Source organism: Taurulus bubalis, assembly GCF_910589615.1.
Source record: "Taurulus bubalis genome assembly, chromosome: 5".
Taxonomy (NCBI): domain Eukaryota; kingdom Metazoa; phylum Chordata; class Actinopteri; order Perciformes; family Cottidae; genus Taurulus; species Taurulus bubalis.
Window position 1 is genome coordinate 7,054,066 of NC_136593.1, and position 16,954 is coordinate 7,071,019.

General features: G+C 42.8%; 1 protein-coding gene across 1 annotated transcript; it reads right to left on the reverse strand.

Annotated features, from left to right (window-relative positions):
• Positions 1-25: 25 nt before the first annotated feature.
• Positions 26-15,284, reverse strand: anks1ab (ankyrin repeat and sterile alpha motif domain containing 1Ab; the record flags this gene model as incomplete). The annotated part of the gene is made up of 12 exons (XM_079218270.1): positions 26-145; positions 3,351-3,527; positions 4,455-4,592; positions 4,715-4,798; positions 5,016-5,087; positions 5,244-5,381; positions 5,620-5,652; positions 6,441-6,614; positions 7,422-7,529; positions 9,887-10,033; positions 11,154-11,252; positions 15,078-15,284. 12 exons carry the CDS (start codon positions 15,282-15,284, stop codon positions 26-28), a joined length of 1,497 nt encoding a protein of 498 aa, XP_079074396.1.
• Between the last annotated feature and the right edge of the window lie 1,670 nt (positions 15,285-16,954).

Genomic DNA, 16,954 nt, shown 5'->3' on the forward strand with positions numbered 1-16,954 from the left:
GAGGTGCTGAGGAGGGATCCCGGCCTCAGAATATGGTGGTCTCGTACTTGGTGCTGACGGGGCGCCTGTGGGAGTCCCGCTGGTCCAAGAGCCAGGTGGTGCTGCCCAGAGACTGCATGTCTGCGTCCATCTCCAGGGGGTCCATCTGCCGAGGGGAGGAGGGAGGGAGGAGGGACGAGAGGAGGAGGGCGTGAGACGGGCGGCAGTGGAGGCCATCGCGCCACACTGACAAGTCCTCAGCTCACACACGTGCATGTGGATCAGAGGTTGCAGTCCGGTGATCATGTTATAATCACAGACACTTAGGTGCTCAATCCACAACATGGAGGATGTCTGACAGGAAATACACTCGGCCTCTGAAAGCAGCAGCAGTAAAAAAAAAACAAAGCTACGAATCCCTCTGGGAGTTAAAAGATGTACTGATTAGTGGTTCAAAAGCAACATGTGCTCTACACCAGTGGCTCAGACAAACACAATGTAAGCAGTCAAAACACATATATGCTGATTAATACTGATTTGCTTTGAGCGCCGCGTGATTTTGAAATGGACAAAAGAAATGTTTATCACAAAATAGGCATTTGAAATTTAAAGAATTCTCTGCATATGAAGGATGTCTTCAGTTCAACACGTCTTAAAAAGACAATTATTAATGAAAAGCTTAAAACCACCTGACGGAAACCACTTCAACCATCTTGTCTACAAACCCCTCACTGACACCATGAAGCCAACAGTCCTCACAGAAGCTTAAATAGAGAAGGTGAAATCATCACAATCATGAAACCCTCTCTTCCCTGAATGTGTTTAAAGCTACAAAACTTCAGCGAATTGCATCTTTATCTCTGAAATGTAGGATGGAGATGAGAGATGGGAAAGTAAAAAGGATGAGGAGAATGATCATGGTTGAAATATCAAGAACCACAAAACAAGGAGACGGTGCACTGCGGCACCCCAACAACAACAACAACTAAAAGAAGGGTGGGATTGATGTGTAAGCAGATGTGTGTGGTGATTGAATAGAGGAAAGGAAAGAGAAGGACCTGGACTCCAGGGCTAACAGAGTGCAACGGGAGGAAGGAAGGACGGTGGGTAGTACAGGTGTGACAGTGACAGCAGCGGCATTCGAGCGGAGGGGCACCCTGGGAGGCAGGAGGACCAAGAAGACAAGAACAAAGACACGTTAAAAAAAACGAGAGAGTGTAGAGGGACAGAGCATTTCAATCGGACGGACACAGAAGAAAATCCAATAGGAGCGGTTCATCACCTGCTTAGAGATCAAGGAGACAAATTATACACCCACACAAAAATATTCTACGCTGTGTGTCCTTTTGATCCGGTGATTATTTTTTTTTTTAGTTTCTTTCACTAAAATTCTCCCCCGCATGGCAGGTCTGTCAAGCTTTGGATGATTTTCCCTCAGTGTGGAGGCCAGACCTGGAGTGAAGGCTAACTTTAGCTCGGCCGCTCTCTGCAGTCTCTGTGCACTCCAGCAGCTCCGGCCTCACTTACTTCGGATTACGTTTGTCAAAAGCTTTGCTCAGACCTCGTCTCCACAGCGGTCGTTTTGTTCATGTAACTTTAAAAGGGAAAGTTTGAAAGGACAAACTATGTAAACGGGGGTTATGTCAACAACAGTCTATTCTTGCATTCTTCCTTTTCATATATATATATATTTATTTTACTGCAAAACAAAACCAATGCCTTTTTTCTTTATTTCCATGTTTTTGACACAGACAACATCATGGTGAGGACGCTGTAATGGAGATTTATTGTCAGACTTTTAGCACAACATTATTTAAACTACAGCTAAGAAGATGTGAAATCTGGTGTCATATTGATATTATTCTTCTTTCCTTTTAATAATGACTTTTTTAACAAAGCCATAAACAAATTGTCCGTTGTTCTTTGGGCCCTCTGCAGTCTGCTCAGTGGAAGTAGTCGGCCATCTGACTTTACCGAATCGAGCTTTTGTAGCAGGCGATTCTAAACGTATATGTATGTGGCCATCAAGTGTGTATCCAACACCACTTTTACAGTATTTTTGTTTTATAACAGAGCCGGAATTTCTTTAACAACAAACTAACGCAGCTCACATTAGCTCGATATATTCAGGTGGAAAAATCTTCTGTCGACAGCTAGAAATGAGAAGCTTGTGTTTGTGTATCTCAGTCTGGAACCACAGATCCATTCTTTCAAATTTTACAAATATAAAAAAAATGGTACACCTGTCACCCTTTTACTCTTGCACAATTTTGGTTAATTAATCGACAGTCAGTAAAACCGAGTTTCCCCACAAAGAATGAGTTAAAAGCACTACTTTAAATCATGTGTTTGGCAGATGTGTGCTCATGAGTTTGTTGGAAATAAGTCATTCTGCATGAATAAAATCCCCCAAAAAATTACAAAGCGACTAAATTAATCTGAGTCCAAAGCGACCGATTAGTCGACTGGCTGTCTATGAGAGGGCGGCCCTAAATTGCAAACTGTGTTTGAACCAACTAGGCCTGAAAGCATTCACATAGCCATAAAAAACATTCAAACAAATTGCAGCAGATAGGAGTCCCCCCACCCCTCTCAATTAAAACCTAAACAACCAGCAGACTCATTATGCAGCTCTGTGATTACTCCATATATTTTCCTCACAGGCAGGTAGTAAAACACCGTGATTTGTGTCCCTGCATGAGCATGTGGTCTTGGCGTCGTGCGGCGCCCCCGGCTGAGCGGCGCTCTCAGGTGACAGTGATCCCCGAGTGCTCATTATATGCATGCTGAGAGGTCAATGCATCAAGGCGAAGCCCAGGGTGCACGTGAACGTTTACGCAGCGCACTCAATCAATGGCGAGGAAGCAGCGGATGGGTCCGGCTAAAGCAGCTGAGCCATCAGAAAAGTCCCAGAGGAAATCACATACCCGCCCATAAGCAACAAATAAAACTATTCATCCATCATGTTTTGCATATGCAGAAAAAAATTAATACATAAATAAGATCTTGCCCAATCTGAGTGACTCAGAGTTGAGGGGTGGGCGAGATGAAATTGGTAGCAAAATAATGACTCATCACTTTCTACCACACACACACACACACACACACACACACACACACACACACACACACACACACACAGACAGCGATTCTTTCTTTTGTAGGCCTATTGGGGATTGGCGGGGGAAAAGTCGGTCACAAGGTCTACTCTTTTTCTGAATTATGATCATAGAACGGCATGTTTCCACCCCTCCTCCCCCCCTCCTGACCTTTAAACAAGTAGGGCACATAACACTCACACACGCTCCCAGATAACACACGTTCAACATTGTTTAGTTTTTTCATTAAAAGAGTTGTCGGGTGGTACTCACTGCTGATCTCCGCATGCTGCTCCATGACTGAGATACGGGACGGCTGGCTTTGGTCTCTATGACCTCTGAGCTCAGAGATGTAGGCGGGACATAGTGTCTCGCCCTGGCCTGCATTGCCATCTGATAGGCCACCTCAAACGCCTGTCCCAGCGTCAGGATGATCTCGTAGGTCTGTGTCTACGTGAGCGAAAAGAAAAACATTTGTTTTTACAGAGTTTGTTGAAACCAAGAGACACTGAACATGAAGTCAGGTCTTGGTAATAAATAAAAGTAAAATGCAAACAGCTGCAAACTGACACAAAACAGCTCATTCAGTGGTTTTCTTTTGATCTAAACTGACTTCACATTAACCTTAAGAGATACAGTGTATGTGCCCTTTGCGTCTGTGCATGACAAAGCATTTCATTTCCCTAACGACCTTTAGTAAAAGCAGAACACTCCACCAAACATGACTAAACATTTAGTATTAGTTCTTTAAAAGCATTTAAACTAAATCTACTGTCTAACTTTAATGACTTATGACTGTTTCAATATTCGTTTAGAATTACAATCATTTTATTGGTTTTCAACAGTGTGTTCAACAACTTTGCATCGCACACAAAAGTGCTGCTCTTTCTGCACGATGTCCGGATAATTGCTTTGTATAATTTATCTTTGGCTCTTGTTTGAATATCATGAATATTTTAGAGTAAAGCAAAAGCCATTCTTTACACAACATGGAGCCGCCGTGCTAAACACAAATAAATAAGGCTCAAAATGGTAAAAACCCAATTTGGTTAAAACTGTGTGTCCCTGCAGGTATCCGAGACGCCACAGTGGCCCATCTGCCAAAGCGAAAAGATCGTCTTCGACCTTTACGCAAGCTGAGACACAAATTGCAACATCATCTGTGCCTGTACTTGGAAATGCCATTCGTAGCGGGAGAGGACCTTCGATCAAGCCACTCGATGAGTCAATCAAGAAAGTAATGGCAAACAGTTGTAACCGTGGGATGCTGGAGATCTCACAAAGGACACTCAAGAACTATATGAAGACTTAAGGGTTTCCTCAATGTCTTATACAGGATACATAATATATACAACAGGATAAAGTTGTGTTACTCACCACTTCCACAGTGCTGAAGACATGGCAGAAGTGATGGCCACTCTTCAGATCCTTGGTAATGTAAGCAAACGCGCAGAGGTCATCTGGGTCTTGGGCGGCGCAAGAGATGTTCCTGATCTCGTGCTCCGCAACTATCGTCTAATGGAGAAAAGGAGGAAGTGAGTACTTACTGGAAATCAACCTGCTAATGGAGGCCGAGAGAGTCCTCTGCAATCTTTGGGTTGGACAGATCAATGCACGCAAACATATGTTCCCATTACCTTTGTGGCTGCATCAATGAACTTGACCCCTCTGTAGGTAATGGACAGTATGACAACTGGACCCTTTCTGGAGTCCTTTGATTTCTGCAAAGGACACAAGGTATAGTACAATAAAGCACAATGGTCCATGCAATAACATAAATGATTTTAGTTATCATGTTTCTTCTGTAACTCTCGTAGTTTCATTTTTATCATTGATTTGCTTTTATTCTTTTTAATCCCTGCAACCTTTTCCAGTTGTTCTTCAAAATGTCAAAGCAAACGATAAACAAACAATATTGTCAGCGCTTTTAATACTTACCCTAATTTTAGCACAGGCCTCTTGTGTGGACTCGATCCCTCGTAGATCCCTGATTATCATTGATCCTAGGTACTAGGAGAGAATCAAAACATATGCCACATGTCAGTTCAATCACAAATACCTGTCAACCTTTGTCATGGAGCCGTAGGGAATTCTGTCATGTATCCTCTAAAATAAACGATGCACGTCTGCCTCTGCGCTAAAGACGATAAAAAAAAAGTGACTTACGGTTGCCTCGTACCCGCAGGAGTCCAGGATGAGCTTCTCAGGCTGGTGATGCCAGGCGGACACCGTGGCGTAGGTAGCCGACTGGCTCGGCGGCCGGAGGTTTAAACGAGGGTCTTTGTGTCGTTCACTCTGTCGGTCCTGCAGAGATGCAAAAGGAAAATTACACTGTGACATGAGTCCTTTTTGATCTGCAGGTATGATCATAAATATTCATGCACGTGGTCGGGGCTTCTATGTCAGTGTGGGCTGAGCTGAGCTCTTTCGTAAATCACCTGTCAGAGTAAAATATACTACTGACAATAATCCACTAAGAATTTCGGAAAATGAAAAGTATTGATTTTAAATACAACGGATCCTGAGTGGGCCTTCGCCCTACGTCAGCAGGGATCGGCTCCAGCTGCGCGTGACCCTGAGAGGGATAAGCGCGAAGAGAAGATGGATGGATTGATCCTGCACTGTGAAGTTGTTCAACATTTCTCTTATCTGTGGACGTTTTCTCTTTGACCTCCGTGAGTCAGAAACGAGGCACGCCGGCTCGGCTGTTAATGCGTGTGTCATAGTTTGACCTTTTAGCAAATGGTACATTTGATCATTGAGTTATTCTGAGATAATTTTCTGAAAGGCGAAAGCAAGAAATTCAGGGTCACGCATAAGAACTAAATTATTGTCAGTGAATGAAGAGGCTGCATTGAATTTTTCCCAAAGCAAATATTTCAAAAGATCTGAGCTACTCAGGAGACCAATGATCTTAAAAGGTGAATGGAGCTAAAGACAACAGTGCTTGAAGAAAACAACTAGCTGATTTTCATAACATTCATGATGGAGATTAAATGTGCTACGGTAGCTGAAACGATTATGCGAACATCTATATTATGTTTGAAAGATGGAAGGTAGCAGCCAATAATTCAGCTTTGTCAACGTTGAACTTTCACTGAAATGCCTCTCTTGTTCCAGCACAATATTGTTGTGATTATTTGGCCCTGACATTTAACTCAACCAGTAGGTTTAGTTCAGTTCTGCGTCTGAAAAATGTGACTACAACTCCAACATGTGACAAGACACCCTGACACATCTGACTTTGTGCAGCATCCACCTCCTCCTCCTCCTTCCTCTATTATTCAGCTAGTCGCTCACTGAAAGTGCGTTTGATGGTTTCACAGAAGACGATATATAAAAGTGAAAGAAGGTGGAACTCACTACAGAGCGCGGCCTCTCACTGTACGAACGCAGAGAAACACTACAGTCTTGGTCGGCTCCTCTCCGCCTCCGATCGGACTCGGTGGAGGGCAGGAGCATGTCCATGGAGCGACTGGTGTAGGGGTCCATCTGACTGAGGGGGGATGTGTGTGTCTGGGACAGGAGGTCATGGAACTGCCAAAGCACACGCAGTCACACAAAAGAGGACAAACACATCACACACACACACACACACAGACAGACGCAGAGCACAGATTAATGATTTGACAGCGCTGTCTACACGGGCTGCTTTCCCCTGATCTACATCCAAGCTTAAGAGCCTCTTCCATGGAGATTTTCAGTTCTTTTCAGGACGGTTTTAATCTGCCTGGGAAATCAGCCCTGAGTATTTAACTGTTGTGAACATAATGATATTGAAGAATCTCATTCCAAAATTAGATATCCGCAGCTGCAAAAAAAAAAAAGAGAAGGGAAACCATTTTCTCACAAAATGAAATTGGCATAGAAATAAAGCTTGTCGAGCAATGATGCTTAACTTTCATCCTAAGCTCCGTTTTGATTGTTGTTCAATAGGAGAAGTAGAAGGGCGTAATCATCGCTCTCTATTAAAATAGAGAGCACTGCAATAACTAAACAAACCCATTTCAAATAAAACATTATTTTGTTACCTTTTATAGGAATCACTGACACTAAATATGGGTTATATTGAGCCCAGAAGCGGAAAAGACATTCTAATTGGGCATATTGAGCCCAATCTATTAACCAAATTAGCGTTGGCATTGTGTTCCTGCACTTCGATGGTTAAATAGCAGCACCTACAATGCTGCAGTCTGATTCACACTGCTGCAAGGTGTTTTAGATTAAACAACATTTATTAGACTGTGCTGTGTTTCTGTGGATCGCAGAGCAGTCAGCGCCGCCTAATGAAAACCACATCGTTCTGTGAACTGTATCAATTTGTACATCACAGGTTTTACTCACCATAATCGGGGACAGACGACGGGACTTTGATGGCGCCTCCTCATATGGTCTCTCTGCTAGAGAGGCAATGATCCTCTTCCTGTGGCCCAGGGCACTAATCTTAATAACCTAGAGAGGACGGCATCAGGGCCCAATAAACAAACAGACGTTCAAGTGTATCGTCACATCAATATTGCAAACACAAGAATTTATCTAGACTAAGCTAATAGAGATTTATCCAAAATACACTGACGCAGAGTTGGTGGCATGCATCCCTCACTGGCAGGCCTCCGCAGGCAAACAAAAATGACTCTCGTCAATAATTCAGCCTCAATCTGTTTTGCCGTAAGCTTCAAGTACAGCACTGTCTCCTTCCTGGGACACTCTATAATTCACGATCCATTTTTGGACATCGTGCTAAAATAACAAGAGGAGAATTTGGCGATTCATGGGACGATGACGAGGTAACATGCAAAATAACCGCAGTGTGACGCAGATCCACTGGTTTTCACACATATTACATTTTCTTTTAACTTGAAGTATTCTAACCTGACACGCGTCTATCCACCGTATCGTTGTCTCTTTACACCTTTTACAGATGCCATATCTGCTTGTTTAGCTAAAACCCTCAGAGGATGAACCATAGGTTAATTTTATGTAGTCAAAACTAATTATCTTCATACTGAATATTTGCATAATTGACTATTAACATTCATGCTCATCCAGCAAAGGTGGACGTCGAGTGATTAATGTTACATTCGCAATTATGTAGCCGGTACAAAAATATTCCACAACTGGCTCATATGGGTCTTTGTCTGGAGGCTTCAATTATTTATTCAGTGAGAGTCAGAGGCAGTTGAGGCAACTGGTCTATCGTCTGGCTTTCTAGTGCCGTTTTCCTTATTCTCACTTATAAAAGCCAAGGGAGACCAGAATGCATGAGGTGTGTGAAATAAGAGAGCTTTTTATTAGTAATAAGAGCCCTGGGATTATCTGGGAATGAAAAACCTGCTCGTAGATCAAACTGACGGTTGATACTAAGATGCTGAGGGGGATGTAGGAAATGTAATGGGCAAAGTGATTCCTGGCAAGATGCTCACAGGCAGCTCTGCACTCTGAAGCATTGTGCGCTGCGCTCACACCCATTTTTTATGTACTGCATCGCAGTCGGCTGGACACCATCCCTCGCCCACTGCATATGCAATTTGTTTGGCTGCTGCATTCCTGCTGCTGCTGCTACTGCAGCTGTTGCTGGTTTCTGCCATTTTGCCACCACTGTCTTTGTGTATATGCACAAACGGCTTTTTTCATTTACGGCCATCTAATATAGGACTTTCATTATTTTTGTTCGTGGTTGCACAAAAAAAAAAGAATATTGAGCAACCAATCATTTTATAACCGTGATTCAGGTTTTTAAAGTGTAAGGAATTGTAATTTTATTGTTGTCGTGGATTAATGTGATGGAATCGATATGTTGATGTGTGTCTGTATGATTGTTAGTGTGATAGAAACTGTGTAATGGTGTTGCATGAAATGAATGTTTTTAAGTGTCTGGTGGTCGTTCTATGTGTATGCCGTGGGACTGCACATTTAAATTAGCTAATAGCTTCAAGGAGCTGTATTTCACATTCTGCACAATAATAAAGCAGCAATCAACTATTATCTGTGTAAAGCTTTAGTGGAGTAATGTCTACCTGAGCAGATAATTAAAGTCTCTCTCCCTCTATGTGTGTGGTTATGCCAGCACCACCGGTTAGTTCACAGACGCCGCTCTGCACCGCTCTAACATGACGGTTACAGCTCATAAAGCCGTCGGACAAGGAAACAAAATGGACTTTTTCATCATTTTAATAATTTTTTGAAGCGAGACAAAGTAAAACACTCCGATATTAACGATTAAAGCGTAAAAAAGCGTTTAATTTTATTGTGGAGGATGATGCTTTCTCTTTCCTATGGCTAATTATTCTGCAAACCCTCAGATGTATCTTCCGCTGTCGTCTTAACTCTCAGGGACGTACAAACAGATCGACACCTGCCACACATGTTCAACCAAATGGGTACATGTGTTTCTCCACGACATCCACAGCTTTCAGCCCAAAAGAAATTAGTCCGCCTTTGTGATTACAAATTATCATAAAAAGTAACACGATTTCCACAAAGATTAAACCAAATGATATACTTCCCTGTCATCAGTCACCATATTGCTTGTTAATTTACGTTTTATCGCATAGTTAACTTCTAATTGCTCAGTGATATTGAAAATGTTTCTGCTATAGTTTTATGCAAATGCTTCAATCATCGAGCACTCTGTGATTTCAACATTGCATTTTAAATTGCTTCTTAACCTCAATCATTAACCATAAATCAAGGTAGTTCTGTGAGTCCATCAACACTCATGTCTTTTCGTAAGCATGTAAGACACTGAAGAATCTCCTGCTCATAAAAATTGAAACTGCACTGGATAAATGTAAGAGATGGCTTCTTACATTGACAATCTCCAGCTCCCACAGGTTCTTTACACACTCCAGTGTGCGGTAGCCACTTGACAGAAAGTTGGGCAGATATTCATGCAGGCCAAGGCCGTCCAGCCAGGAGACAAGAGATGTGCTGCCATCACAGCCCAGTGCTTTTACCTAGAGTGAAGGGAAGACACAAGGAAGGGAACAGGTATTGAAACTTTTTGCACTGAGAAAATGGCTTCAAATAGAAATGTACAGTATGTATAAATATTTTTCCAGCTGTGAAAAATAATTCTACCTCACTAAAGCTGTTTAGTTTAATACTTTCATGATGCCCTGCCTTCTTCATCAAGACCCTTCAGATAATCATTTTAATGTGTCCATTACTTTGCTTTATGGTCAAATACCTGCAAAACTAATAACATTGTCTCGCAAATGTTAGCATGCTATAACAAGCTAACCTAAGATGGTGAAGCTGGTGGAAATGACACCTGCTTAACAAGCACGTTAGCATTGTCATTGTGAGTATGTTAGCATGGTGATGTCAGCATTTAGCTCAAAGTATGTATACAGTATGTATTATTATCTTTCCAGCTGTGTGTGGATATAATTCTACCTCACTGAAGCTGTTTTTAGCCGTGCTAGCTGTGACTTTTATAATGCCCTGCCTTCTTCATAAAGGCTCATCAGATAATCATTTGAATGTGTCCAATACTTTGCTTTACTGCCAAATACCTGCAAAACTAATAACATTGTCTCACAAATGTTAGCATGCTATAACAAGCTAACCTAAGATGGTGTACCTGGTAGAAATGACACCTGCTTAACGAGCACGTTAGCATTGTAATTGTGAGTATGCTAGCATGTCGATGTTAGCATGTAGCTCATAGCACTGCTGTGCTTGAGTAGTCTTACATTGCCACTAGCATGGGGTTTGCTTGGTGTTATAACCGTCCACATTTGCAGGGTTGAACACATTATTCTGTCTTTAAATACATTATAAATGTTTTCCTTGCTTTGCTAGACTTTTTTCCCCTACAACCCTTGTACAACCTTTATTATATAGTATGATGTAGACCAATCCTTACTATCCCATAATCCAATAATAATTTATTTTATGGCTATGTTGAACCATGGTATCTATTCACAAATATAAGATATGCCTTCCCTTTTCTGTGTTATCTATTTATTTGCTTATCTACAATTTTTTTCTCAACATAACATTTAGATCATTTTTTTATGAGACACTCACTGTCCTCCCTCAGTGCCGAGGTTAAGTTATGATGTTAAGTACCTTGGGCAAGCTGCGTGCCGCATGGAGGATTTTCTTTCTGTGTCCTGGGTCAGTGATCCCAATGTCTCTGAGATCCTGGTCCTCCATCACGTTACCTCCCTACATGTGCAGAACCGCAAGAGACACGCACAAAAAAACACATTCACACACACACACACACACACACACACCCAGTCAAACCCGTACAAACATGCATACAAACACATAAACACATCCACACAAGCACAAAAACATACACATGCACAGAGACAATACACAAAATGGACATACAGTGGTAGAATCCATGAAAATAAATCTGTAATCCGTTACACTGCAGTAATTTAAGTGTCTGCACACACACACAAACTGGTATACAGTAGTATTACACACTCTGCTGGCATATGACCATTAGCTTTGTAAGAACAGAGGCCATGACTCATTCTACTCTGTAACTACCAGGGCAGCATTGTAGCTGTGCACACACGCTTGTTAATAACATACACACATGCACACACACACATAGGATATGCACATATCTGACACAAGCAGTAACAGTAGAGTGGGAGGACAATGAAGTCAAATTAATTGTGCATGCCAAGAGTAATCAATCTGATCTGGTGCGACTCGGAAGGAACAAAGCCTTCATAACTGCAGCAGCATCTAGGATCCCTTTTGTTGCTGCGTTTCATTGAGGGAAACTTAATGGTCCAAGAGGAAACAAGAGTATTTCACTGCAGTTTGTAACAAGTCCTTAATTTAGGACATAGAAACAATGAACAATAATAATTCTCCACCTCCTGAAATCTTGACTGACAAGCAGATTCTTATCTATTTCATGTAGCGATTCCTATTTGCAGCTTCATTTGCTTTGTCATCTTATTCCGGTTTATAGACGGGAATAAAGATACAAGGAGAACCTTGAAAATGTGGAGCTAAGCGTTTTTTCCCTGTAGACTGCTGCAGATTGATTCATCCTGGCCAAGAATGTAAAAATGTTCTGTAGTCTTTACTCAATCTGCTCTTACTGGATTGGTTTCAGAGCGCGATGCAGCAGTATTCACAGGCCTGTATCATGGTGCAGTTTGGAGATTACTCACTGATCACCAGAATAAAGGTCAAAATGAAGCTGGGTCTGATGTAAGGGAGGCCCAAAATAGATTCTCCACTTTTATTAACACAGTTTGAAGTTTGATGATGCCTCGGGAGACTCTGCAAACTTATTATTTCATGCTGCATTTGAAACATGTGACAGGAATATATGGTTCAGTTCTTACATAGCTTATGAGCAACGGTAGTTTGATTTAATCTGACTCGACTTGCAGATGTAGCCATGGTAGAAGTCCTTCATCTCACTAAATGCACTCAGTTAATGCAACAGTGAATTAGAATTGCTCTATTGCTCTGCTTGTTGTTAAAAAAAATCAAATTGCGTTACTGGCGTACAAATAATTTGGCAAAGAAAGAAGATTTAATTGATGTGTTACAATATGTATGTTTAGTTCTACATTTTGACATTTGTGAATGAGAGGGCTGCAACATCTGATGCAATATTAATGCAGGGAAGATGCAATGCAAATGCATGATGGGTAACTTCTAAGCCGTTTCGCCCCGGAAAATTTGCCTCCGTGCCAAAACACAACGCTACAAAAGGAAATAATAAATTATGTGGAATTATTTGACTGACAATGAATCCCACAAACAAATCCTGATGTCCATGCTCGGTTAAATTGATCACATCTGAAGTAAGTCTTGCAGAATCTAAAAGGGCACAATATTAAACATTCACAATGTCTGTCTGACTACTCTGACCTTTCCCTTGTTGTCAACCTCCACATCCTTGTAAATATCCACGGGTAATTTGCCTTGTGAAATTAATGGTTTATCTCCTTGACGCATCAAGTCCAGCCGACACATTAGCCGTGGCGTGAAAATGAACATACGAATGCTTAACGACCCATCTTCCTCATCGCATTATGTCCCGGAAGTCTTGATCAACATGGAATCTTCCAACCCACTAAGACTTAGTGTCGGGCAATATGACAATATACATAGTTTAATTAACTGTTTAATACTCAGTTAGCTATTTCTTGAATACCTCTGGTTGCATGAGGCTATTGTGGTGAATGCAAATCAATAAGCAGGACTGGTTTCTGGCAATATTGGATTTACAAAACGTTGGCATCCATTATATCCTTCATAAAGGCAAACAGATTTTTGAGGCTAAGATACCATTTATTATATAAGCCAGCATCATTGGTTCAATTCCTTTGTTCCATGTAATTTCCTATCTATATCCATCTCCCCTCATTTCCTGTCCCTTCTCTCTCTCATGTCTGCTTTATGCCAAAAAAGACATTAAATACCCAAAGAAAAAAAATGATCCTTTTAATTAGTTTTTCACACTGTGAGCAGGACATTTTCCAGTAGAACATTAAAACTGTTCTCTAGCGGACAAACTATGTAATAAAGACACAGTTTCTAAATATATCAAACATATCTTTGGCATTTATGTCGTGCAATGTCCAATGTCTATATATCTGCATCAAGCTACCGGCTGTAATCCATATCTCACACCCCTACTGTATTCCTTTTGCTTTGACCATATCTTATGACTACACATACTACTTCAGGTTTGTTGTCACCTCATGAACAAATACAAATCTGATCCTCAGGCTTGTATCTCCACAGCACTTCTTAGTAGGAGTGATCCCATGTTCATAAGGACTTCCAGTATGTTGGGATCTCAGGCCTTACCAGTAAGAAAACCTTGCTGGGAGAGCAGCAGTCCTCAACTGGAACGCTTTATGAATAAAACCACTTCCCCTCCGAGCTTACTGGTCTCACTTAAGTGAGCTCAGCTGTGACAAACTGATGTAACATATAGCCCATAGTACCAATGCAGCGCTGTGCTATGAGACATGTCCGCGTTTACCCTTTGGACCTGACTATTTACAGCGTGCAGCCAGGCTTTTTAGATTAACATGGACCCGGGGATGGAAAACGTAGTGATGTTTTCTAGAATCATAACCAGCTGAATATCAAGTTCCCTTGCAATGTTCTCTACAGGAAACATGATAATGCTTTCAGTCAGAATGCGGACGTCATTTGAGCTGCAGCTGAATGAATCTATCAATATGTAATCTGATGGAGGCGTTTTAAAAATGCAAAACATTCATCCAAAAGGTTTTTTGAGGATTTCCGGAAACTGTCGAATCACGTTTTAGAAACTTCGCAGTTGACGAATCGTGTAGTAGCTGTTAATAACTCACTTACTCGTAAAATAAATGTCTGCAAAAATGTGTAATTAAGCGCTTAAACCCAGGTGTATACAGTATATAAAAAACTAAATGAGCAAGCTGTTGCAGTCTTATCCTACATTGTGCAATTATTGCGAGCCCTCCTCATAAGCACCACAAGCAGAGGATAATGGGTCGAGGATTTAGTGAGATTTGGCAAGCAACCATGCAACTACAGCGTGTTTAGACCAAGGATTGTTTGTCCAGGTTATCTGATTGCATCAACCCAACAGGTTAAGTCCACTGACCGTAAATAATAAGATTCAATACAAGGTGGAGGAGGCAGCTTTAGAATTTTACAGTGTATGAGAGGGAATGTTGGGGAAGAAGTTAATGGGTTTTACTTGTCATTTATCTTTCTGTTGGCGACAGCCCATATTCTTTCAAGGGATCCAGTGTGGGTTCATAAATCTTAGCAGGGTCATGCACTGCACACGAGGTGAAGAGGAGTTATGAGGGCGGGAGAGCGGAAAGGTGGAAGGAGAAGAAACGGTGCAGGGGTGAGTGTGAAAGGAAGAGGGAGGGGGGGGTAAGAGAGAGAGAGAGCAGAGTGGTGACATAAAAAGACAAATGCAGCCAGGTTGACACGGGGAGAGACAGAGTGATGTAAAGTGGAAGCGACCCCTGAGACGTGCTGCAGGTGACTCACCATGAATCGTAGGTCATCGAAGCCATTGAGCAGGAACTTGCTCTCGTACTGCGGCAGCCCCACGTGCTCCAGCCACTCTCCGACCGGCTGGTCCAGGGCTTTACCACAGGCCCCATCTGCCGAGAGAGGGAAGCGCTTCAGCAGGGAGAAGCCGTTCAGCCGGTAGCAGCGGCACTCAGAGGACGACACATGGCATTGCCACATCATCCTCGGCCAGCAGAGGCAGAGCCGAGTGCAGCAGCACCAGGCGGGGTGGGGGGGAGACAGGGTCCAGGCCGGGGGTGAGGGGCTCCCAAGGTACGGGGGGGTGGGGGCCCGGCTAACTCAAACACAAGTGGAGGGTAGGAAGTGCTGCAGGCCCAGCTCAAGCCCTGCAGGGGACTGACTAGGCTAATATACACCCACTGGTGTTAGTGTGACTGACTGAAAATGTCAGGCGAGGGTGGAGGTAGTGCAGGGAAGGAAGCCCATCTGAAGCTTGGTATTGTTAGTTATGTTGGACTGAGCCACTGTGGCATCTTCCAACAAACAGGGTTCACTAAACATTCCTTTAGTGAGCAGATGAGCGAAGTGTAAGAACAAGTGCCTATAGCTAGTCCAAAGACATAACAATTCTGAAACTAAATAAATTTCAGGGAAAAATGGGAACATCTATCACTACATCAGACATTTTCATACATCACACATTATTTACCCTGGTAGAACTATCCCCATTTTTTTTTTTACCATTAGAAATTACTCCATCAGGGTGTAACACATAAATATTCAGTTCCCCCAAAATAAATTTGTCATGGTTTTCAACACATACTTGTAAAGCTCTGGCTGAGTCCCATGGCTTCATTGGTCAATCTCTTTGAGAGCTAGGACACGGCTCATATAATGAAGGTAGCAGCATTCTAAAGTACTGTTGAGGTACTTGTGTTTTTTTTATTTTATTTTTTTTTTTTATCAAGGAATACACATTTGCTTAAATATTTTTTCCGCCTGGACTCCAGAGCCACAAGGAGTATACGGTCAGGTAGACATATTGTAAATCCTACATCAAAAAAGAAAAAAAGGAACGTTGGCTTAGGATTTCCAGTGTGCCGATTCCAAACTCCTCAATTCATAATCAAATCCAAATATAGATTCCTTGATAAAGCTCCTGGTGAGTCTGCCAGTGGGAAACGGCTCGGTGTCCTTGGTGGTGCCAGTGCTGCCCAGCATTCACGCTCCTCAGCAGGCTGCTGGCTTCGCGGCTCCGCCAGAGAACGTGCTTCTCATCTCCCGAAGCGGTAAATCCAGGTTCGATCCCGACAGGCGGCAGGTGAGACTCTTGACTCTGAAGCGAGGATCACTGCAGGACCACAGTGCAGGTTAAGCTATCTCCTTCCTGAGGCAGGTGCCCCCGCCGCCCTGCCATCCCAGCCCACCTGGTTCCTCTCCTTGCCGGGTACCGCTAGCAGCCTCTGTGCTCAGGGCAGAGGTTTGCTGCATCCCCTGCCTGTCTGATACATGCAGGCAGCGCAGATGCGGTCACAGCAGCTGCTCCCGGCTCTCTCTCTCACACACACACACACACACGCTAACCCCTCACTGCTCACAGGGCATCACGTCCTGACGCCGGCTACACTTCTACACCGGAGACCACAGAACTGCACTCAACCTCAGTCACTGCTGCCACATCCACGACAGGCAAGAGACTCAGATCATCCCTCCTTCTCATCCGACCAAATCCCTCAAGCTCTTCTTTTTAACTCCCCCCCCACCCCTCCTCCTCCTCGCTCTCGTCTCTCTCTGCTTTCTTTCTCTCGCTCTCGCTCTCATAGCCCCGTTCCCATGCTGTGTGATCGCACTGCAGGGCTGCCGTATGCTGCCTGATGAAGTGGGGTGCTGCT